The sequence below is a fragment of the Dermacentor variabilis genome, chromosome 7 (genome assembly GCF_050947875.1).
Source record: "Dermacentor variabilis isolate Ectoservices chromosome 7, ASM5094787v1, whole genome shotgun sequence".
NCBI lineage: Eukaryota > Metazoa > Arthropoda > Arachnida > Ixodida > Ixodidae > Dermacentor > Dermacentor variabilis.
In genome coordinates this window covers 54,505,886-54,530,347 of record NC_134574.1, presented here as the reverse complement: position 1 = coordinate 54,530,347, position 24,462 = coordinate 54,505,886, and the positions used below count along the sequence as shown (strand labels likewise).

The window sequence follows — 24,462 nt, the reverse complement described above, 5'->3', positions numbered from 1 at the left end:
CGCAAAAATGATGGCCTGTATGCGCAAAAGGGTTTCCTGGTAGAATTGTTCGTACGAATAGATTCCAGGAAATCCGGATACTACACGTACGTGCTGGCGAAGACGACAAGAGAGTTCCAAAGAGCATTTACGAACGAGAAGTTTTGTAAATCCGCGCTCAGATACGCGGCGGTATGTAAGGTATTCGGTTCTTATCCCGCTCTGCTTATGCGCCATGTGAACAGCATAGCCGTTACACATACTTAACGTCATGACGTGCACAACGAGCACATTACCGAATTCCTTAATTTAAAGAAATGGCAGGATTTTGAGAAGAGTACAGGCGCGCGTAACCACTGGGTGCGAGGGTTGCAGCGCTTCAAGGTTTCCGACAATATGCATTCTCCCTGTGATCTTAGCGTCATTATCTAATAAGATGTAATGCTGTAACTATCGTTTTTTTTTTCAGACTGCGCAGGTTTAATATTACTGAAAAAATTCTCTCCAAAATGATTCCTGCAAGTGTGGGCAAACTCATCGTTCTTGCTATTGGGACCAGCATGTGGATCTGGATGGAGGCATACGTAAAGCTGCAAATATCGTGGTACGGAGAATCTATACTCAAGCCCTTGGAAAGGAAAGAGCCTGTGGACTTTAACAACGCTACCTACGGAAAGCATACAACTTTGAATCTTTCTGTACGTATCCTCTTCTACAAGTCGCCATCACGGCGGAGCAGTGCTTGAGTTGATCGCCAGAAAGATGGTTTCCAATTCATGCTGTGAAGGTGGTTGGACAGCGAAGCTGTAAACGACAAGAAGAACGATTACCCATTCTGATGTAGGCTGAAATTATTCACGTGGCGACATTCACATATAGTTTACCAAATTATTAGCCTAAGACGTTTCAACGGCTTGTGAATTGACTACCGGCAGCTAGAAAGAGTGGACCAGGCGGAAGGGAAATTCGCCTCACATACCCTTCCATAACACTGGCACAGCGCAAATTAGTTGCTAGGCGGGTTTTTCCTTTACGTACGAAAGTGTAGTTACGTCACTCCCTGCTTCGAATGGTGCAGCCAAGCTGCCGTCGCCGCGGCAGCTTGCTGAACAGTAACCTTAACCGGAAAGCATATGCGGGGAGCGCTACGTACTTCGCATTGCATGTAGGCGCAGGAGCGCCTTATCTCTTACAAGAAAGGGGGTTAACCGAGGGGCCCGATTTTTTCATTAACCATATCATAACAAGCCCACAAACAAAGACACCAAGGACAACACAGGGGAAATTACTTGTACTTAGTGATTGAAATAAAGAAATTATAAATTAATGGAATTGAAAGTGGATGAAAGAACAACTTGCCGCAGGTGCGGGACCTGTTGCGTTCACCCAAAAAGATCACGTACTCTTGACGCCTGAGGCAGAAAGGATGTTCCACATCCACCGCCAAGGTTTGCGAGTGGTGGCGCTGGCTAACACTCCCAGGTTTAGTTCTAATATTTATACCTCAGAAAGTGGATGGGAAGACGGCGCCGCGGTAGCTCAATTGGTATAGCATCGCATGCGAACTGCGAAGGATGTGGGATCGTTCGCCACCTGCGGCAAGTTGTTTCTTCATCCACTTTCAATTGCGTTAATTTATAACTTCTTTATTTCAATTAACAAGTACAAGTAATTTCCCGTGTTGTCCTTGGTGAGTTTGTTTGTTAGCTTCTAATGATATAACTATCATCACTTATGTGGTTCGGATGGTTGTTTTGAGCTTGTTCTTTATTGAAAGGTATGCTCTTCTGTATGTTGTACGCGTGACTCGTAAGAATATGTGCACTCTTCGCTTCACTTGCTGAGTGCTTGTAGCCTCTGCTTTACAGGAGTACGGGCCATTGTATTTAAGGTATAAGCCATTGCTATTGATAGTTTTCTGTCGACGTTACGCCACGAAGAAATTCCGGGGTCCTATCTAGAGAAAACTTCGCCATAATAGGGCCCCTAATACTACAGCGAAGGCGTTAGCATCTCGATGGTCGGCATTTCCTTTTCAGCGTCCATTAGCGAAAATGTGGGCCGATCCCGGCGGCCGTGTAAGTCATGAGCAGTGTCTGGCAGAGGCTTCAAGCACTTAGCAATGTGAAGTGAAGTGAAGAGTGAAGAGTGCATGAATTCTTTGGAATCATGCATGCAAGGGCGCTCTAATGTAAAGCTATTCTAAACTTTTCTATTCTAATTCTGCAATCAGCCTTCCGTGATTGGTCAAAAACTTTTTTAACCACCCCCACTTCGCCGGTGTGTCCCGCGACGTCACGAAAACCGCGATAGCTCCCCATCTAATATGTCGCGTACACACTGATTATGCATCATGGGACCAAACAAAAACGTTATTTCTGATTCCATGCCTTTTAGCCATTAACCCTTGGATATTGGTCAAAAGTTTTCGGGCTGCTCCCACTTCACCTCCCTGTCACGTGACGTCACAGGACCGCGAAAACTCGCCGCATCAAAGTGACGTGCACACGTTAAAGACGCATTAATATGCCGAACAAAACTGAATTTTCTTCGGAATAGCCGCAGGCTGCCCCGTTCCGAATGGAATAAAAACGGCTGCCGCCGATCGCTCAGGCACTGGCTACACGTGTCTGCCGGAGAGCATGGGTTTATTTGCGTACAGTAAAGCTTTTTGCGTGGCCGTATAACGGTTTCGAAAACTTTTGGCACGTTTACGACCTCGCTTTTTCAACTCTTTTTTGCTAAGGATCCGTTTTAGCGGTATTATTAATCTTCGATTGCATGCCGCCGCCATTTCCGACCAGCCACCTCAAGCAAAGTAAGGGAAAGCGGACCAATCGCAGACGCTGGCACGACCCTCTTCAAGCGGTTATCGATTTTCAATGCAGTGGGTCGGCCCCATTGCATCCCTCTTCAATTGAGCGTGCTCTCGCCTCTTGTCAGCTAATTAAATAAGACAAGTCGCTCACAATGCTATTCGTTTTTAAAGCAAACAAAAGTGACCTCCTACAAACGAGGAGAGCGTTTGATTGGTCTGTTCAGGCAACCTTGAGGGTCACCGCCCGATGCTTGCGTCGGCGGTTACGCAAATTTGACGTCGCTAGATTGGAATAACAACATATTGGCATAGTTTTGCATTATAGGGTCCAAACATACAGAACAGCATACGTTTCAATAAAGAACAAGCACAAAACAAGCATCCGAAGAACATAATTTGTGATAAGGCGCACCTGATAACAATGTGAAGCGCGTAGTTCTCCCCGGGTAGGTTTTCCGCTAAAAATTGGTGTTTGCGCAAGATGCCGAGTCGACGGCAGCTTGCGCACTGGGAGTGACGTCCCTAGCCTTTCGTATATAGAAGAACCAGCCTAGCAACTGATTTCAATGCTGTTGCACCACCGCTATGGGCGGAGGCGTGCTCTCAATATTGCCGTTGCTTTCATTACTACCATTACCATAAAAAACCATTACTACCATTACTCTAAAGCAATAAAACATTGCATACCCTTATCAGCAGTTGCAGTAATGGTTTTCAACAGCTTCCCTCGGCATCGACTTAAGCAGGGCCAATGTGTCGAGTCAATTTTTTCCTTGGGAATTGGAAAATACCGAGCATTCTGCTTAGATGATACGAGGGAAACGTCGTGGGAAACCTTGTGTGCGCATATCAACAGCGCGAGGTGCGCTAAAATTTAAACGAAATACCGCAGATGTTCATTGTCAAAGCAGCCAGTATCCTCGATCCAGTTCCGTAGTGTACAGAATAACCTTACAGAGAGAAAAATAAAGAGACAACACGACATTCATCTCATGTTTCGAAATTTGGTATGTACGCTGCTATAATGATTAACTAAGTAGCTCAGACGAAACCGTTCTAGATTCTCTTTACGACTGTTGCGATCACGTGCGAGCAAGGAATCTTTGCAGGAGTAAAAGTGGGAATTTTATTGAGGTTGAGGATGATGATGATTTCTTTGCATTTCCTTTGAAACGGGGGGCGGTGACAAATAGTCCCCTAGCCTGCTTGAGTTCATGAGGTATGCTATGCTTGCTTTTCATTCTAGTATTTTTGTATATATCTGCTTACTCTTCTCTTCCTCAAAACTTCTCTATGCACCTGGTACCGCTACGCCTGTAACAGATCTGGTAACATCATTCCCTTCCCTGATTCTTTTTTACCAATACTGTAAACGTCTTTTGAAAATTTAGACTGCTGACCGGTTGATCCTTCCGTCCACTTTGAATTCAAGCGCGTCTGGAATGTGTACGTTACCTACGGGTTTAATTGAGCGAATACTTTCGTATTCTATTAGGATGTGCTCAGTTGGCTCAGAATTTTTGCTGCAGCAGACGCACGCCTAATCTTTTTGCGAATGTTCGCTCGAGTAGGTTTTTGTCCTTAGGCAACCAGCTCGAGCCTCAAATAGCCTGGCAATGCTCTTGTGTCGACACGTATGTTTCCTTATAATTTCTTTCTTCCCAGTATTGTAAATGCCCATGCTCCTTTTTTCCCCATTATTTGCATTCAATTCACTATCTCTGTTTCTCTCACCTTCTTTGTGATGATTAATGATTGTTTGTTTACACCTACAATTAGCCTGTATTTGGTCGCCTACTTTCTTGACCTTTTCGTCTATTCTGTGTCGACGCTTTTCCGGTACACATACTTCTGCACTTAAGCCGCCCATTTACTAAGGCAAAAGCCTCACGTGGCTCATGCCACCTGAGTCGAAAAATGCAGTGTCCGGCGTTATGGCACCATATTCATTACACACAAAATTCATAGGGAGTCGAACTCTCAAGCTTTGGTGAGAGTCCAACCCACGACTTGTGGTGTTAATTAAGTCGAAGTTAATTAACTTACTACCTTTGGTGGGAGTCAAACAAACGACCTTTGGTGTTCGGGCGAATTACGACATCAATGTTTTTTTTTAAAAAAGGAAGTGTGAAGCCGACGCAAAAAGAAGCGCCAGCACGACCTGTGGTGGTAAGGCAAAGTTAATTAAGCTACTGTTAATTAAGACAGAATTAATTAAAACACTCCAACATACGATCTTTGGCGGGAGTGGAACCAACTTGGAGACATGAGAAAACCGGCCATATCTCTAAGTTGGTTTCCAAGTGACATCGTGAAGGTCGACAGTTCAAACCTACTTCCTTTGGTGTTAATTAGAGCAAAATTAATTAAAACGCAGTTAACTTAGGCTTGCTTCCCGCGTTTTCCGTGCACGCAAGCGTGCGCGCTACGTCGCGACAGACGTTCGCGCCTCGCGCTGGGCTGGCTCTTTCCCTGCAGATATCCGGTTCCATCCTACGGCGGTCTCTCCTGAGGCGAGCATTCATCATACTGCAGTTAGCAATGACTTGTTTCTGTCTCTTCGAAGTTTTGGCACAACAGTTCGCCACCGTCTCCTTCTCGTGAGGCCGTCAGGCACTGGAGCCTGTGACCTTTGTTGGAGAACGCAACAGGAAGCAACAATGCATACGAACAAAAATATAAAGTAATCCAATGAATCTCGGTTGAGCGCGGAGGCTTTCGCCGTTATCGTCTTTAGCGCATGCGAAAGTGACTCAACCTTTTTTACATGTATCTTTTAAAGCAAATTTTGCTCTGCGTTTCTACGACTTCAAAAGAAGTCCAACGCATATCACCCAGCAGTGCCTCATTTTCGGTTTTACCGTAGGCTCCGAAAGCCAACCCGCCCATCTATATTTAGTTAACTTCCAAGCCAGACAATATATACGATTTTAAGTAAATATTTAAGTAATTGTGACCGTTAGCGCTGGTATCATTACTCCTCTGGAGATTCTACGCACCACGTCATATTTTCTAACCCAATGTGTTCTGTTTTATTATTTCTCCATTCCGCTTCCCCTTTAATTTAAGATTAAATTGGTTGGTGCTTGAGTAAGTCTTTCCTTTGTTTATGTATACGCCGAGGTATTTGTGTTGACTGACTATGGGTATGACATGTTAATTATTACGGCGTAATTACTTGTATTTTCGCTAAATATCATTATTCCGGATTCCTCTGTGCTAAACCTAAAGTGTACATTTGTCCCTGCGTTGCCGCAAACATTAAGGAGTCTGTGTAAGCCTCCTGCATTGTCCGCAAGTAACTCTATAAGATCCCTATACATTGGTCCAGGCACCTTCTGTTGCACTCTTTTCTCATTAGAAATGTGAGATGAATCAAACATTATTTCACTGTTTTCTAGTCGTCTTTTTATGCCCGTAACATAAAGCGTGAACAGCAATGGAGGCGGGACACTATTGCTTCAGTCCTTTGTGCTTTTCCACCACTTCATGACATTATCCACCTTCCAACATATTTACTCGGTTTTTCTTTATATATCTGCTTCGGCAACGAGGCGCTACTTCCTTGCTTAAGGAAGGGGCGCCTCCCAGTGTTGTAGTCAACAGGCTCGGCCTTTTAGAGCGAGTAGGCCCCCGTTCCTGCATTGGGCGTCGGCGTTCCCGGCGTAACCGAGTGAACGAGCGCAGCGAACGAAATGACGAATGCGGAGCGCAGCGGGGGCTGAAAAAAAAGAAGGTCAGAGCGAACAGAGCGCGAGGAGGAAATCGGAGGAGAAGGGTGCAGCGGAAGCGTGAGGCGGAAAGCCTCACGCTTCACGAAGAGAAGGAGGCTATGGCGAAAGTGTGAGAAGAAAGCCTAGTCGTGCGCAAGACGCGCACTACGGCGACGTTGGCTACGAGAAGGCACCAGAGTAGCGCGCGTCATCTTGGAGATCTATCTGCTGCAGCCGCTGTGAATCTCGCCCACACGTCACCCACGCGCTACTTCTCGTGATCTTCCGATTAGCGAGGCTCCGTTTGCAACGTGCCGCACGAGACGGATTGCTCGCGCTTGCCAATATATCGCAAAATGAAAACGCGTATATAGCTGCGCTCAAATTTCTCATTAGGGAGTATTGGAATATTCGTAGAATTTTTTACTCCTCTCACCTATCCGGACCTAGTCATTGGCCTCTACTAAAACAGCACTTTACCTTCTAATTGCTGGAGTTGTTTGGGTTTCTCAGATTTATATTTGGCTGCCCCTTTGTTAGGCATCATGTTCTTACTGAAAAGAACAAGATGACGCCAGCACCATCCAATAACTATGAGAAAGCGAGAGCTAAAATAGGAAGACCAATGAAGACAAAACAGACAAACTCAATCACTGTCATTACACGTAGACATAATAAACTCTATTTAGACATGCCACGGAAAGAGGGAAGGTCACGCGTTAGAAGACGAAGACGGCTGAGAAGGCAGACGTATTAATTACACAGATATTAGGCCAGCATTAATTAATCATAGCTAACCTCGAGTAACCGCAACAGCTGAAAAAATAAATGAAACAACATAGATTATATACGACGTTTATATATTACGAAACTGTTAGGAATGCTCTGAGAAATGGGGAGGCAAGTTTTGAAGTGTGTTGACAAATTACAGGTTAATGAGAAACTGCTGGAATTGTCGTTCTCTGCCTGTGTAAACACCTTAAATGCATAATTTTTAATGCTTTTCTTAAATGAAACGAAACAGCAGAGATTTCACTTTGTGAAAACATAGGTGTCACTTTATGGGCAACTGGTACCGAAAGTCCTAAGTCTGTATGTCCCCTAATCATGTTCTCTGAAATTAATTACTGGATACGCTTCTCTCAAAAATTATGCGTTACGCAAGCTACGTGCTTGGTATTACACTGTATTCTAGGTGAAATATGCGAGTCAAGGTGTTTGTATTTTATTGAAGTGGGAAACTAAGGATAAATGATTTGATTGTGTTGGTTAATTATAGCTTATGTACAAAGTTATAGCCCTGTCAATCCGGCAAGTTAAGTGCACTTACGAATAGTGCCACTCGATTTAAGTACACTTTGCCAAATCTAAACGTCGCAAGTTGAGTGTGCTTAGGGAAGAGTGCACTCCGGACGGAATGCTTTCACGGAACGCACCTTGCATGCCGAGTGCGTAGCGTCGCCGCCAGCGGCGTGAATGGCACAAAATGTAATGCATAAAAAAAGGACACATAAGCTAATTTTAGTCCTTCAACTACTTTTAACAAAATAATGAGAACAGGACTCGCTCATATTCTGTTTTAGCAAGATCAAATGCAGTCTCGTCGCACGCCACCATGTGGTCCTGGATTTGCTAGACATTCGTCTTGGCCGGCATTGACTTGCAACACTTATAATAAAAATCTTTTCGTTTTTTGTTGAGAAAATATACATTATGGTTGCTTTTATCTACGTCAAACAATAACTTTTTAGAGGATTTCTTTCTTTTTCATCTACATCTTTAAAAAACTCGCTCTGTGGATGTCGCCAATTTTTTTTAGTGCGAGTACGCTCTGGTTTCGCATTTAGCACCGCGTAGCCTAAAGTGACACTCAAGGTTCCGAAGTGCACTCCCTGTAAGTGCACTTAGCTTGCCCGCTTGACAGGGGTGTTACTCTTTCGCAGCTTCCAGAGTGTACTTCCGTTATCTGCGCTGTTTCGCAGAGCCCTAAAGCAACTGTACAAGATAAAAGCTTTGAATTCGAGAAAAATAAAGAAAACTTCCGGTGTAACGTGTGACTAAACGTTCGCATTCCTAGCCTCATTGTAAGCGTTTCAAATATTTTTTGAACTCTCGTTTTTTCTCTCTTTCTTTTTATGCGTCATACCAGGTTCGTAGTTGGTCTGTCCGGTGACCTCGCTGAACTAAACAAGGCACCTTGTTTATATTAACAAAAGCCAGGCACACGTTAGGGATAATGTGCGCGCATGCAAATTTCAAAGTATGGGGTAATTGTAGCATTTGCAATAAATTACGTATGTAAGTGCTTCGGAGCGCCATGAGTGAGCTTCAAGAGTGGAACGAAATTGAGCCCACTGCGCTGGAGTAACCACAAATGCCACCAAAATCAGACTATGCAAAATTGCACTCGTTAAGATGTTTATTTGATCGGACTAGGAGCAGTGCGGCGGGGCAATGACTCCGAGCACGAGCGGCATTCCGGAGCAAAAGCGCGGAAGAGGACGACCCACAGAACTATACGATTCCAGTGCTTCTCTGCAATTACCCCCGGGAACGAAAAGGGAGCCACTCGCCGACCTAACAGCTTGTCACTATGAGTGGGTCATAGTAAGTCTTGAGACAGTCTACGTTGACAATGTCTGGTCCATGACGGCGCATGTCCGAAGATGGTTCAACAGACTCGATTACGTAATTGACCGGAGATGGGCGTTGGAGGAGACGGTGGGGGCCTCCATACTTGGTCAGTACCAGGCGCAGTGGAAGGAACCAAGAGCCACACAAGCGCCCCGGGGAGGAACGTGGACACTTTGTGGTGCCACCGCTAACGCTGTTCTGGCGCTCTTGGTCATTTGAAGTAAAGGCCCGCATGATATCGCGACACTCTTCAGCGTGTCTGGCTGTGGCAGAAATAGGCCCACAATCAGATGCATCCGGCTTGTACGAATGTACTGTGTCGATTGCCTGTGACGGGTGCCGGCCTTACAATAAGAAAAAAGGTGAAAAACCAGTCATGCTCTGAGTAGCGGTATTGTAGGCGTTGGTTGCAAAGGGCAGGATGGCATCCCAATTTGTGTGGTCGGAGGCTCCGTACATCACGGCACACCGAGTGTACGTTCAAAGCGTTCTGGAAGGCCGTTGGCCTGCGCATGGTAAGCAGTAGTTATGCGGTGTACAACGTGGCACTCTTTGAGGATGGCTTCGAGGACTTCCGACAAGAAGACACGCCCGCGATCGCTGAACAACTACTTTAGTGGACCATGACGCAGTATCAATTGGCGAAGCAGGAAGGCGGCAATATCACGCGCTGTAGCCGCTGGGAGGACAGCACTTACGGCATATAGCAAGAGGTGGTCAACAGCCACTGTGGCACAGCGGTTACCAGCAATGTAAGGGGTAGTGGCCTATACAAATTGATGCCGACGTGCCCGAGCGGCCTGGTAGGGGAGGTAACGGTTTCACACTGGCTGGCGTGAGGTGCGGTGACGATATCTGGCGCTGAACACAGGTGCACGAGCAAATAAACTTCTCGCCGTAGCTGGACATCCTACGCCAGTTGTACCACTGTCAAATACGCTTCTAAGTTTTGAACACTCAAGAAAGTGCATATTACAGATCAGAGTGGAATGACACGCATATTTCAGATCGCAGACTGCGCGGTACTACTAGTAACCACTGGCGACTATGGGCAGTGTAACGCGTCGGTGGAGTATGTCGTCGCGAGTGGCGAAACTTGAGGGCCGGAACGCGCCAGTGGTTGGTTGTGCCGATGGATCAGAGAGCAAGTCTATCAGCGAGGCGACCCAGTGACTCTTGCACAGTTTGGAAGCGATGGTAGGAAGGCCGATGGGAGAAACGGTAAGCTGGGATACGGAGCAACGGTCATTGTCGTTGGGCAAGGGAGAGCGTGAGGGGGCGTCGGCGTCAGAGTTTGGCGGCCGCTACGGTAGAGCAGACGAGTATCGTAGTCTTGCAGGGCGAAGTGCCCAAAGGGCTAGGCAGCCTGACGGGTCTTTCAGTGACAACCACCAAGGAAGTTCGTGGTGGTCCGTGACGGACGTCAAATCGGCGTCCATACATACATGGCCGGAACTCAGTAAGAGCCCAGATGTTCGTCAGACATTCTTTTCCCGTCACGGTGTAGTTACTGTCGGCTTTCGTAAGCGCGTGACTTGCCTAAGCCAAAACGTGTTCGGAAAACCCGCTTTTGCGCTGCTCAACGAAAGCGCCGGCGCGCCCTGGCATCTGACCACATTTGGCGGAGAATGCTGTGCCCTAAAAACTTCCACCCTAGAACCTCGATGTCGTGCTCTGCCATCTACCATGCCTCAGGACGCCTCCCAGAAACCACCTCCTCCTGCACCAACCACGTGCCCTGGTGCGCTTCGTCACCGCGACTCTGCCATCTTCACTGGCTTGGCTGACGCCGATGTGGAAGACTGGCGAACTATGTACAAGAGGCTTAGCGCGCATAACTAGTGGAACGAACCAGCCAAACTAAACAATGTGCTATTCTATTTCTTGGATGTCGCCAGCCTATGGTATAACAACCAAGAAGCAGATTTCCCAGCTGGTCCGCCTTCAAGAGCGCCCTCGTCAATGTATTTGGTAGCCTCCTGTTCATAAGATGTGCGCCGAGCAGCGTTTGTGGACGCGCTGTCAGCAGCCGTCTGAATCATTTAGCAGTTAAATGGAAGACATTCTGAACCTATGATAGAAAGAGAGCTCGTCCATAGCGGAGTCTGATCGGATCAATAATGTGCTGGAAGGTGTCATACAGCGTCATAGTGTGATACAGCGTTTATCACCTATGTTTTACAATATTGTATCACATCATATCTACGTTACAGCAAGTTTGTATCACGTGAAAATAGATGGTGATTTTACGTTCCATGTGTGGTAAAATAATCATATTCTTTGCCTAATTTCAACCATTCAAAATAATTACTGAATGCTCGTTCTTGCCGCCTTTTATGAGTCGTGCGACTTTCATAATCGGTTTCACCACTGTCCTCAGGAAACTAAATGAGGCACATTCTTTATATTTGAGAATTATAAGCGACATTTCATGGTAAATTGTAGGCTAAGTTCTTAGAGCGCGGACTAATTACGGTCTTTGCAGTAAAAAAATGATGCTAGCGATACGGGCCCGGTTATGATTGCCTTTTACGAACAGTGTAGAACTTATCCCGCTCTCTTGGGAGAGAACTCTTAGCGCAAAGGACATTTAATTGAGCGAAAGCAGGTGGGGGAGGGAAAGGGAGGCACTATGATCAATCTTCTGTCCAAGAAAAAAATGTGTATGAATAAATTGCGCCCTTTGTAAATATTCCTTAACAATTGCTCGAAAGGGTTACATACGTCTAAGGTTCCAAACGAACCAGTAACATACGCGCAACGGTTTAAGCAAGTGTTTGATTGAATAATAGGCAACTGAATTTTTTGCTGCTAGGAATGATCGCCCCTTGGAAGAAATCATCACGCTGTGCCAAAGCGATGAAGCGTTAAGGAGGCTCTGGTCGTTGCCACGTCGCTCTTCCTCGCGCGACGGCGAAGCCCTTGCTGGTTTGGCTACAATTTCGGACCAGCCTACGCTGCTAGAGGAAATGAAGGCGTTCGTCCGGGAGGAGTTTGCCCGCCAACTATCACTGCTGACTTTTGCGCAGCTGGAGCATATGCAGAAACCCTCCTCGCATTTTGTGCCTACGCTCCTCCTCGTCATTGAGCACGAAATCAACGTGGCCTTGCCTGAGCTCCTCCAATATGTTCCTGTGGCTGCACTTCTCAGCTCCGTTCACATAGTCGCCCGGCCCCCACAGATCTGCGCACATGCGCCCCTCAGTTACGTCGCTGTGGTCGCATGGCCCCAGCTATACCGCAGTGTGCGCCTCTCAGCTACGCCGACGTCGTGTCTGTACCCTGCCCACAGCACTCCGCGCAACCATTCTACCACCAACCCGTACAACACATCCTGTGCCATGGATGGGAGCTGTCAGAGCGAATAGTTGGCGTACTTCGGACAATCGACCAATATGCTTGGCGTGTGGCCAGGCCGGCCGCGTGGTGCGCTTTTGCAGTCGCGTGCATCCTTCTAGTGCCACACCATACCAGACGAGTCGTCTTGTAGGTTTGCCGCACCCATATGATGGCACACCTTTTGACTCGTCTGTACGCCCGAGCCACATCACTCGCGATTCGCCTTGTTCACGTCGTCACTCCCAACTGCTGATACGGCCTCGTTTCGTCGTTCCAGAAGAGTAAAACTTGTCGTCGCAGTCAGCGAGGCATGGGCTGTGACGCTATCGAAATCTGAAAGCCCTCAACGAAGCCAATCGAATGTGATAGACGTGTTTGCGGACGGTGTTTACGCATCTGCGCTTGTGGACACTGGAGATGCCGTTTCCGTTGTGACCCCGAAACAGCCCTTTGATTCGAAAATGACCATGCCTCCTTCTGCACTGACCCTCCGTGTAGACAAGGCCCAACGTATTCACCCAATAGGGGCGTGCACCGCTCGTGCAGTCATTGCAGACACTCTATACGCCATCAAATTCAGCATAATTTCCCCACGCTTGCATGACCTCATCTTAGGCTGGGATTTTCTATCTCGCCGCAGTGCCGTGATTTTTTGCGCACGCACCGAAAGAGAACTCTTACCGTTATCAGATTTCACGCTGGCCGACGGTCCTTCAGCTTCGAACAAGCTCCTAGTAAAAGACGACACGACAGTCGCCCTGGACTCCTGAACGGTTGTGTCAGTCTATTGGAACAGCATCTCCAATGTCGCTGCATTACTTTCTCTACTTTCTCTATGGAACGGCTTTTCCACCTCAAAAGGGTTTCTGCTATCTTTCGCGACCGTAGAAATCATTGAAGGATCAAGCGATATCTTTGCTAGCAACCAGTACCCATCCACTGTGATACTGCTGGAGAGGACGGCTCACCATACCGTTTCAATCCTTCTCCACACGCTGCCGTCTGATGTATAAGCGAAATAGATGTGAATAAAATACTTTCTACAAAAATTTCTTCATGAAGTGTTGGAGTCATACTATCACTATCAGCTATGCTCCCCGACGTCCCCAGGTGACTCTACGTTAAGCCAAGTTTGTATTTAGTAAAAATGGGGCGAGGAAGCATCCTAAGTGCACGGTGTCGTGAAATGTTTGCGTTTCTGGCCTAATAAGAAGTGTAACAAATAGTTATTAAATCCTCTCTCTTTCGGTATTTCATCAGTTTTATGCGGATAACCGGGGGTTCTCAGTGAACTAAACCAGGCCACTTGTTCAGGTTTGGTAAGAAAGTGACATGTAAAAGGAGGTGTGCAGGCATAAGGGGGGGGGGCGGATTAATTGAGGTGTTTGCAATAAATTACGTATTCAAGCGATGTGCAGCATTGTTAGTGTGACGGACGAATGGTGCAGAATTTTGCGGATTGCCTTCGCACAACTACGAATGCCGCCCAGAATAAATTTAGCGAAATTAAAGAAAACGCTTTTGAAAACCTTTGTGCTGTGTTGCGTGTGCATTAAATACATTTGTTGTGAAATATTCTTTATTATTTTTTCCAAAGTGTCATACAGCGTTTATCAATTAGACTTTAGAATACTATATCAAATCTTATATACGTTACAGTAACTTTGTATCACGTGAGAATGAAGGGCCATTTTAAGTTCCATGTGAGATGAAATAATCATATTCTTGGCCTAATTTTAACCATTGCAAATAATTACTGAACCCTCGTTCTTTCCGCCTTCTATGAGTCATCCGATTTTCATAATCGGTTTCTCCAGTGTCCTCAGGAAACTAAATGAGGCACATTGTTTATATTTGAGAATTATAAGCGACACTTCATGTTAAAGTGTAGGCTAAGTTCGAAGAGCACGGACTAATTAAGGCCTTTGCAGTAAAAAATGGTGCTAGCGATACGGGCCCGGTTATAATCGCGCTTTACGAACTGTAGAACTTATTCCACTCCCTTGGGAGAACTCTTAGCGCAAATGACATTTAATTGAGCGAAAACAGATGGGGGAGTGAGAGGGAGGCACTATGATCAATCTTCTGGCCAAGTAAAATGTGTATGAATAAATTGCGCCCTTTGTAAATATTCCTTAACAGTTGCTTGAAAGGGTTACATACGTCCAAGGTTCCAAACGAACCAGTCACATACGCGCAATTGTTTAAGCAAGTATCTGATTTAATAATAGGCAACTGGATTCCTTTTTTTATCTGTTGTAAGAGAAAAAAAAAAGTCAGCTTCGCTGGAAATTGCGTTGAGATTCTACAAAGTCTAATACGTCTGCTGCGATTTCTATCCACAGTTTCTCACTCATTCGCTGCGTAGGTTGGTGTTACATTCGAAAGAGCAGGAGACGGAGGTTGTTAATTACAGGCATATTTGCCAGGCTTCCCGAACATTCGCCACCAGCTACTCGTCTACATCACTGAATCTGGCATGAATTTTATCATATAGGCAAATATGTACATAAGGAATTAAATGTAATTCATTACTTGTAATCAATTACCGGTGCCTAGAAATTTTGGGCATTGCCGCTCTGGCAATATTTGAACTTCGCCGCAACACGCCACGTAACAAAAAGGCATCATTTTCACAAATTGTATTTCGGAAGATCGACCTAGTTTCAACAATTTTCATATAGCGAGCGCACTTCCTTCTAATACCATACGCATTTACGGCACTTAGCCGGTTTTGAGTGCTACGTTATAGCAGTGTTTTGGTTAGAACTACAACACTGCTATAAAGCAGGAATAATTGCCGACTAGGTGTCATAAATGCGCATGTTAATAAAAGGAAGCACTCGGTTGATGTTAATTACCAATGAAAATTTGTTGAAAATATCCAGATCTTTTGAAATACACTTTTTAAAAGTGCGGCCTATTGAGTTACGCTGTTGGGTAGCGGAGAAGTTCAACAGATTTCCCAAGGGGCAATGTATGAAACTTATGAGAGTGGTTTTTCGGTCGTTTTTCCAGTTGATTGATTACTTATTTTACTTGGTAACTATCACTGTAATTCGACTGCTTTTTTCAGTAACCAATTACATGTGAATAATACTTTATTGAGAAGATAGGCAGACACACTTGTACTTAAAAAGTTGAATTTCGTGGAAACTACCACAGAACGCCCATCGTCCTGCCACAACACAACCTCACAGATGCTTGGTTCAGAAAGGCACACCCGGGAGCTCAGTGTTTATTTCCTCATTTTAATGATCCACCAGATGTTGACCGAAGATTTCTAGACGGAAGACATTTCTCGTTGAGCACGATACGGCAAACGTGGCCTTGCATATTACGACTGCAAAGGACCACAAAAGTGCTGCTGCCAATTTGGAAGGCTACCGTATTAAGCGACCATCTTTGATACAGAGACGGAGAAGGAACAAATTTTATTGCAACCATCAGTTTTGTTGGCTGGGCTTAGGTCTCCCACGTGGGGACGTCAAGGTCTTGCCTCTTTATTGCCTCTTAGGCTTGTTGGGTAGCCCAGAGTTGGTCGTCGAGGTGGGAGTTGCGCAGGGTGGCGTGCCATCTCAACGAGAGGGTGAGAGTATTAATTGCCGGATGTTGGTGTTTACATTCCCATAGCATGTGGGGAAGCGATGCTGCTTGAGTCTTACAGATCTTGCATGTGTTACTAGGGTAGATGTCTGGATAGATCCTGTGGCAACGTGATAGTGAGGCGTAGGTATTTGTCTGTAACAGGCGAAGGCTGGTTGCCTGTGCTCCGTTTAGCTTGTGATGAGGGATAGGGAAGGAGGTTCTTTCGAGATACAATGATTTTGTAAGGTCGTTGTATCTGGTGAGGCGATGGCTTTCTGCGTGTGCAGCTGCGCTGCTTAGGGCACGGTTCACAAGGCTTCGTGCTACGGAGTGAGCGACCTCGTTGATGTTGGTGATGTGCGGATTACGTCGTGCGATCGCAACCAGACACGAGTGACTTGGTTGGGGTAGGATGCGTAGTGTTTCTTGTGGAATACGACCTTTTACGTAAATGCTGATTGCCGCGCAGGAATCGTTCATGATGGTGTGGCAATCCGGATTGAGGGTGGCCAGGGCGATGGCCACTTCCTCGGCCGTCTCAGCATTTTGGGATGCGATGCTGGCGGCCCGTCTAGATATTCAGCTGCATCGACGAAGGTGACGCCATAGGTTTTAATGAGGGAGGCAGCCCTTGCCTTCCGATGTTCTTCATTGTAGTCCGGGTGCCATGTTTTCGGGGATAGGGTCGGCATGTAGCCAAATCTGTACGTCGTGTGAAATTAGGTATTTGTCTCCATGTTGACGGTAGCAGGTGATGCCGAGTTTAGTCAGAATGTGCTGGCCCGTTTCTGTGAGGGTGAGACGCTCCAGATGAGACCGACGCTGTGCTTCGATTTATTCATCGAGGGTGTTATGAATTACTAACTGGGTTAGAAGTTCCATGCTGGTGTTATTTGGCAGTCTTAAGGATTGCTTGCAGGCGCCCCGTATAACGATGTACAATTAAGTCTTTTCTGCTTTGTACGAACTATAGAACGCGAAGACGTACGTGATGTGACAGACGACGAACGAGTGAACAAGGCGCATGACGCTTTCTTCCTTCATGCCCTGTCGCCGGTTGGGCACCCGTTTCAGCAGCTGCAACGTCTTGGCCCTCTTTCGGAAGATCGTGGATATAGCTGTTGAGTTAGCGCCGTTGGCTCCGATGGTCATACCGAGGAACCGGATGGTGAAGAACACGGGCATGGTTGCACCATCCCTTATGTAGAGTTGAATTGATTCGTAGGGTCGTTTGTGTGTAGATCCTAGTGGTGGGCGTCCACTTAGCGTAGGGTGGTATAGAAGGAGCTCCGACTTGTCGGGGCAACATCGCAGTGCCGTGCCTTGGAGATATTTTTCGACGGAAACGATAGCGTCTTGCAGAGGGGCTTCAATTTACCCGTCGTTGCCCGTTGTTGTCCAGATGGTAATGTCGCCGGCATAAAAGGTACAGATGGATAGACAATACACAGGAGAGAATGTTATTTACTTGCTTCAACATCTAAATAAAAAATACTTCATTGTCGAAGCAAACACTAGAATTTCTCTTGTCAGATTTATTTGCCCTCTTTTCCCTCTTCCCAGTGCAGCACAGCCGGTGGGATTCAGTCGTAGTTAGCCTTCCTGTCCCCCTTAATTTATCCCTTTCATTCTCCATTCTTCTCCGCATGTGTGAACAGAAAGCTTTTAGCTAGTCTAGAAAAACAACAACAATTGGAACTACGTTGTTATCACGGAAGCCGTACCTTGCTTGGACGTCTGCACGTTTTAAGCTCGGACCTGATTTCACTGATTTCTAAAGTGTCATCTGCTGCATCTTCAGTGGACATCTACATCAGCATCTACTTTGGAAACTCCGGAACAAGACATTAACTGAAGAGACACTCAAGAATGACAAGCACTGACACATTTTGAAGACAATGAGCGATGGTACCAGGAACAATTTCATTTCACAAGCCCATGCTGCAGTATCTGAAAAAAAAGGCATTCCATATATACACATGGATGGATACAGCGTTCTTGAAGTTGTATCCTTCCATGTGTATATATGGAAGCCCATTTAAAAATGCGAAACATGTTCAATGCAAGAAATGCAATCAGGGCTATTTGCAGACATATCTTAGCTCGGCATGACATCACCCATTGAACTTCCACATGTGATAGAAAGATGGACTTGCAAGAAGAAGAAATGGTAGAAAGGTTAGCTTAGAGAAATATTTATGGACTAAGTAGCATACTCGTGAACCAATTGCATTCTTATAAAGATAAGTATGATTTTCCAGATACTCAGTAGAATTGTAACTGCATGGAAGTTTAAAAAAAGGTTTTAAGGGATGCATACCACTCACTCCAAAGAGCAAATAAAATGTAGACAAATCCCTGCATTGAGCCTTGCCTTCCGCAACAGTTACACATTTTGCTTGCATGAGTATCCTCCACACAATTATGTCGCAGATATCGGAACCTACAGTCCCCCCTCCTCCCCCCTCCACTGACTTGCTACCAAACACTCCGAATACATTCGCGGTCTTCCTAGTTCTCCTGAGAATCATATCGAAAGCAAAAAAGAAAGTGAGTAGGGCGCACTGTTCAGGTGAGATTTTCAGAAAAGGTCTCCATTCGCTGTCGCGCATCAGAGAGCTTGGGCCGTCCTTATTCCTATGAAAAGACGAGCTACTAATACTTCTTGTGTTACCGGTGTATGAAATTACTGAAAACAGGAAAGTGTGCATTTATGTTAAAATCAATACGGAATTTTTCAGTCGATTACAGTTCACTACGTGTCAAAAGGCTGTGACAACAAAGAGGATAATCGTTCTATACTTCTCTTACTGCACGGATTCCTTGACTTCTGGTACATCTGGAACAGGCAAATACCTATACTGGGTCAGGAATTCTGGTAAGTAGGCTTCTTATATCTTATTGCGGCACGAGCAGCTTGCATAGCAAGTAGAATGCAGGTGTTACCTTAAAATTGTGAAATTTGATGACGGCAAAGAACTGTCTTTCCCGAAAAATAAAAGTAAGTGAATGACTACTTTTCTTACCAGAACATCAGTGGAAATCTTTTCTGCCTTACATGTAGAAGCAAAAGAAGCACCACTATCTGTCATATTTTCGTATGTTGAAAGCGTAGAAAACAATGCGTGACCTTGGCCGTAAGGATAGCGGTGGCTCTGGATTATGTCGCATTAGGAGGTTCCAATTTCTTGTTGGAGAGCTTCCGAAAAAAGAAAGTGCTAACAAATGGATCCACTTCACATCGACAGCATTATTGGTCATTCCAAATTCAACTCTCATGTTATGGCTCGAGTCACAAATTATCGGGTAGTTACAGTTGTAGTTTGTACTATTACTATAATTGCAAGAGGTGTACGTATGTGAAGAAAGATTCTAATATAAACACTAAGGATTTCACAAATGGCATGAAGAGATTATTTATGAAATCTGCAGGTCGATATTTCTTTCCCCAGTAGTTATCAAACAGCTCAGCAACATTTATATTTCAGTATGTCTGTTTTCCGAAATTTGTTGGCACTGTTTGGCCCTATCTTGTCCTTGGCCCAATAAACGGTATACATCATGAAGAAGTGAATATTGGCGAATACTTTTACGGGCGTTCTTCGAAAACGTTGTGTCATAAATACCTCAGCTTTTGAATTAATAATAATAACGTGGAGGGGAAAAAAGTTGCTCGCAGGCAGCTTGACGAGCCCACAACCCCTGGTCTCTTTATTTTGGCAAACACAGCAACACATAAAAAGTACGCAAACAAAACAAAGCAGCAGCAGCTGCTGCTGCTGTTACCGAGCTAAATAAATATACCGGGTAATGATCGAACAGAAAAAGATTCTAATGACAATACAAGCCACAGAATAACATGAAGTCACTGCGAAAGGAAGTGTCCAGAATCAAGCACTGCACATAAGGCGAAGATTCTGGTAAGAACAAGAAAATCAAAGCTATCCAATTTGCAGGCGTTCAAAAGAGAGGGTAATGTGTAGGATAAACACTGTTGTCCGGTAGTAAGACAAGGAGTATTTACTAACCAGCTTTCTGCATATCTAGTTGGGTAGTATGCTAATTTACTTTGCACATTTGCAAGAAGTTGTAAACTATTGAGGTTATGCCTTATTTCTGTTTTCAACTTCACGCTCAGTCGGTACTTACATAAGTTGTGTATACTAATTATTCTGGAACTGTGAAAAAGTTGAGGTGTGTGGGATCTGTACGGTGCATCATAAACATGACGAATGTCTTTCTTCTGCAAAAGATGAATACGTTACATGCTAGAGGGCGCTGAAGTTCCCCATACGAGTTCACAATAGTTGAGGTGAGAATACAAAAGGGAGTTATAAAGAATCAATTTCGTTCGTGTTGATAGCTGATGTTTTAATCGGCCTGTCATACCGGTGATTGGGGCTATCTCTGTCGTTAGATAGTTTATATGATCGTCCTAAGACATAAGACAAGAGAAAATTACGGCCAGACATTTGAAACTTTCTACAATATTTATGTTGCGAAAGTTCAGTACTATGGGTTGGTGTGGTGGAATGATCTTGTTATTTGGTTAGAAAATGATTGCTTCAGTTTCAGTTTTCTGTTCATTTATAAGCATAGAGTTTGATATTGCCCATTTTCCTAGCGCGGTCAAGGTATTGTTACATGCGGATATCATTTCTGATATATTTTCCTGAGAAGAACATAGTAGCATAATCTGCATAAATAATAAATACTACATCATAATATTTATAATGTCGTTAAGGTAGAAATTAAAGAGGAGAGGTCCTAATATGCTACCATGTGGTACACCAGTTTGGATAGATTTAACTGCATAACAGGAACTGGGTAGCTGTACCACTTGTTTTCTCTTGGATAAATATGACCGTAATAATTGTAAAGCCTTACCGCGAACTCAATTTACATGTAATTTTGCAAAAATATGTTGTGATCCACCAAGTCGAAAGCATTTGAAAAATCGACAAATACCTCAAATTCCATACACTTTTGTTCAAACTGTTAAGTATAAAAAGTGTTACTGTTAAGTGTTAAGTATAAAAACTTCTAAGTGTTAAAAAGCATAAATTCTTCCTGTGCAAGAAGCACCAGTTCAGTTGATTTATTTTTGGTGAAGCCATATTGATGCTAAGTAAGCAGTTCTTACTTGTAAATGAATTTGGATAAACGCAAGTACAAAAATTTTTCAATACCTTCGAAATCACAGGTAGTATAGACGCCAGCCTATGGCTGCCCAAATAATTTCGGTTGCCTTTTTTATATTTTACAGTTACCTTTGGTATCTGCATTTTTGTCGGAAAGACCACTGTCGTTATGGATGCATTAAATATGTTAGCAAGACTTGGTGCTATGATACGAGCTACGTGTTTCACAGGGCGCACCTGGAGGTCATCGATATCACGGCATCTACTGTTTTTTTTTAGGCTCTGTATCACAGATATTTCCTCAGCTGTCGCAGGCGGCAGAAATATAGTCACTGTTCGGAGTAGTCATGTATTGTAAGGCGTTGGGCAAGCCACTGCTTGCTCCAGTCTTAGAAAAGAAACTGCTAAATGCGTCAGCTAAATCCTTTCCAGGTAATTCTTGGCCATTGACCTGTAGTTTCGAAGGCGGGGTGCGAAACTTAAGGCGGTGTAGGAGCACGTTCAGTCGAGACCATAGTAAATCATGTCTGTCCAGTTCCATGCTTACAAAAGAAAGTGGTACTTTTTTGTGCGCATCTCAGTTTTTTGGTCAACTCATTTCGGTGTTTCTTTTTTAAATGGCTAGGTCACCAGACATTCGTGTACTAAGAAACGTTGGTAAAGCAGGTCCCTTATTTTAATTTCGTGCCTTAATTTGGTTGTTACTCATGGCTTCCATATTTTAAGACTTCTTCGGCGACACTTTAAAGGAAAGTGAGAGAAATATAACTTTTTAAATTGATAAAGAAATACATTATACCCTTTATTTGCCTCAGTTAACTGGCTGTCAATTGGCCAGTCAGCCTTTAGAACCTCTTCGCGGAACCAGTAAAGCGTAGTACCTGTTATTGTCTGATAGTACATTTCCTCATTATTGTTTGTCTGTAGTCTACTACCATTCACACAGGTGGACACAGGCAGCTGGTCACTGGTATCATACGATATCACTCTAGATTTTGCTGTTAATAGTTGTGAGTTTGTAATAAGAAGGTATAGCATGGAACTGGACTCAGTAGTGGTTTAGTAGGTTCAGTGTTTACATTGTCGAAACCATTGAAAGTGACAACAGTACTAAAATCTCTCGCGCGTTGGTCATTAGAACCCATATCGATGTTAATGTATCCAGCGGCAATTGGAACAAAATTATTTTGAGTAATAAAAGTTAGAAAAGAGCCATAAAATTCCATTTACTTAGTAACGCTGCCGTTCGGTTGGCAGCAAAAGACAGAAAGTACTGTATTGCCCGCATGCAGCGTACGCAGTGCAAAGTCAGACGTCACCACGCAATAACGATCCATAAGTTGACATTCGATCTTTTCCTCAACCAAGATAGCAACTTCGTCCCCTCGTGCATCGACTCTATTTAGATAGAATGTTTTGTAATTATCGAGCCTGAAAACATCTTGGTCATTTGTGCACCAGGTTTCGCTCAACATGATTGCCGAAAATAAAAAAAAATTAAATTCAGCAATCTCTTTTAAGGGAAGCACCTTGTTTCTGACAGACCTGGCATTTAGGTGTGTGCATTTTACAGACGCAGGTCATAACGGTGACACGACAGCAATCAGTTCATGTGGCAAATAAACGTGCATGCTCATAACAGTCGATCGAAGAGCTCGGTGTTCTTGACATGTACGGCTCCGGCTCCATAGTTCGCGCACCAGAATCTTGCCATTGACATGCCACACTTAGCGATAGCCCTTTTCTTTGGCCGCAACCTTTATCGATCTTGGTAGTTATTTATCATGCCGAGTCATGTTTTGCTGAATGTACACACATCTCTAAGCTTACTTTTATTTGCCCACCATGCGTCTCTCGTGGTTTGCCTTGCAAATCGAGCTATAATGCTTGGAATATTATCTCCTTTAGAGGGCAGCCTGTGAACGGAAGCATCACATGGCGTGATGAGCGGAACCTCAAGTTTTTCAGGGACAGTACTTAATAAAGCAATTCGGTCCTCATCCGGTACCGTTGCTATTCCATGTACTTCCAAATTTTGACGCTGACTTCGGAATTAGAGTTCATCCAATTCTTGTTGGAGTTTTGCTTGCACGACTGCGTTAGTATCATCTACCTGTTCTAGGCCTGCAACTGTCGGTTTCAGTGCTTTTATCTCGGTATCTTGTCGGTCTATTTTCTTTTCAAAGTCATCAAACTTATCCAACATAAAGCCGATAGCTTGTTCCATTTCCTCAACTCTTAGTTTCAGGGCAGATAAGCATTCAATGATTTGTTTGATAGACTCAGGAATCAGTATCATATCAGTGTCAGAATTACTATCTTCACTAGAACTGGAATGCTGCTCAGCGCGGCATGTGGGACAACGCCAAGATTTTCTGTCAAACTCTCTTTTTCCTTTATAGGATTTTTCAGTCAGTCCGGCGGATTGAACGAAGTGGTGTTTATGGCTACATTCAGAGCACTTCCCATTCGCTCCTTTAGTGGAACTGGTCTTTTGGCACGATGCACATGTGTCCGACATTGCAATAACAGTAGTGAGGTATCACAAGTCATGGTCGCGGAGCACACATGAAGATAGGGACAGTGGCGGCAGCAGCAGAAACCGCGGCAAGAACAAAGTGTAACCAAGGCAAATAACCCAGTGCATTTACCTGCAAATTCACCGAGGTGGAGGTACAGTTACAATGTGTACACGGCGCTGCTGCTGCTGCCAAATGGCTTCCTAGCCAAGGGACGGGGTTTATTTGGGGCTGGTAGAATCCTGGCGCTTGAGTCAAGGGCACTGCAGGGCAGACGAAGAACAATGACGAAGGCAGGCGCTTCGAAGCAGCTCAGTAGGAATTCGGCGATTGTAGGCAATATCCAGAGGCACGAAGAAGACCCGACTTGAGTGTAACTGCGCGGCTCAGCGGTAACTGCAAATTGACAGAGGTACAGTTACGATGTGTGCACGGCGCGGCTACTGCTGCAAAAATGGGTTCAGGTTCAAACTAGACGACAGTACTCTTGAATAATGGCCATGCTTTAACTTAGCAACTCTACACGGGCGCAATTATCTGGAGTTTTTCGTTGAAGTACAGAATTCTTAGCACACATTAGCCGAACACTGTAAACAGTGCTGCACGTGCCTCACTTGCTTCTAATCGCACACTTTTATGAAAAGCACCAATTTGCATGTGAAATCTCTCTCAGATGCAGAATCCACAAACGCAACCATGCCTGTGTAGCTAAGTTCGACATAGTGACATTT

General features: G+C 44.7%; 1 protein-coding gene across 2 annotated transcripts in view; it reads left to right on the top strand.

The window, feature by feature from the left end:
• LOC142587449 (epoxide hydrolase 4-like) overlaps positions 1 to 24,462 on the top strand; it is a 64,418-nt gene that overhangs the window by 19,516 nt on the left and 20,440 nt on the right. For both annotated transcript variants that reach the window (XM_075698476.1, XM_075698475.1), the window contains 2 exons: positions 449 to 677; positions 18,813 to 18,949. In XM_075698476.1, the coding sequence (XP_075554591.1) occupies positions 489 to 677; positions 18,813 to 18,949 (326 nt within the window). In that variant the 5' untranslated portion in view covers positions 449 to 488. The remainder of the gene's footprint in view (positions 1 to 448; positions 678 to 18,812; positions 18,950 to 24,462) is intronic.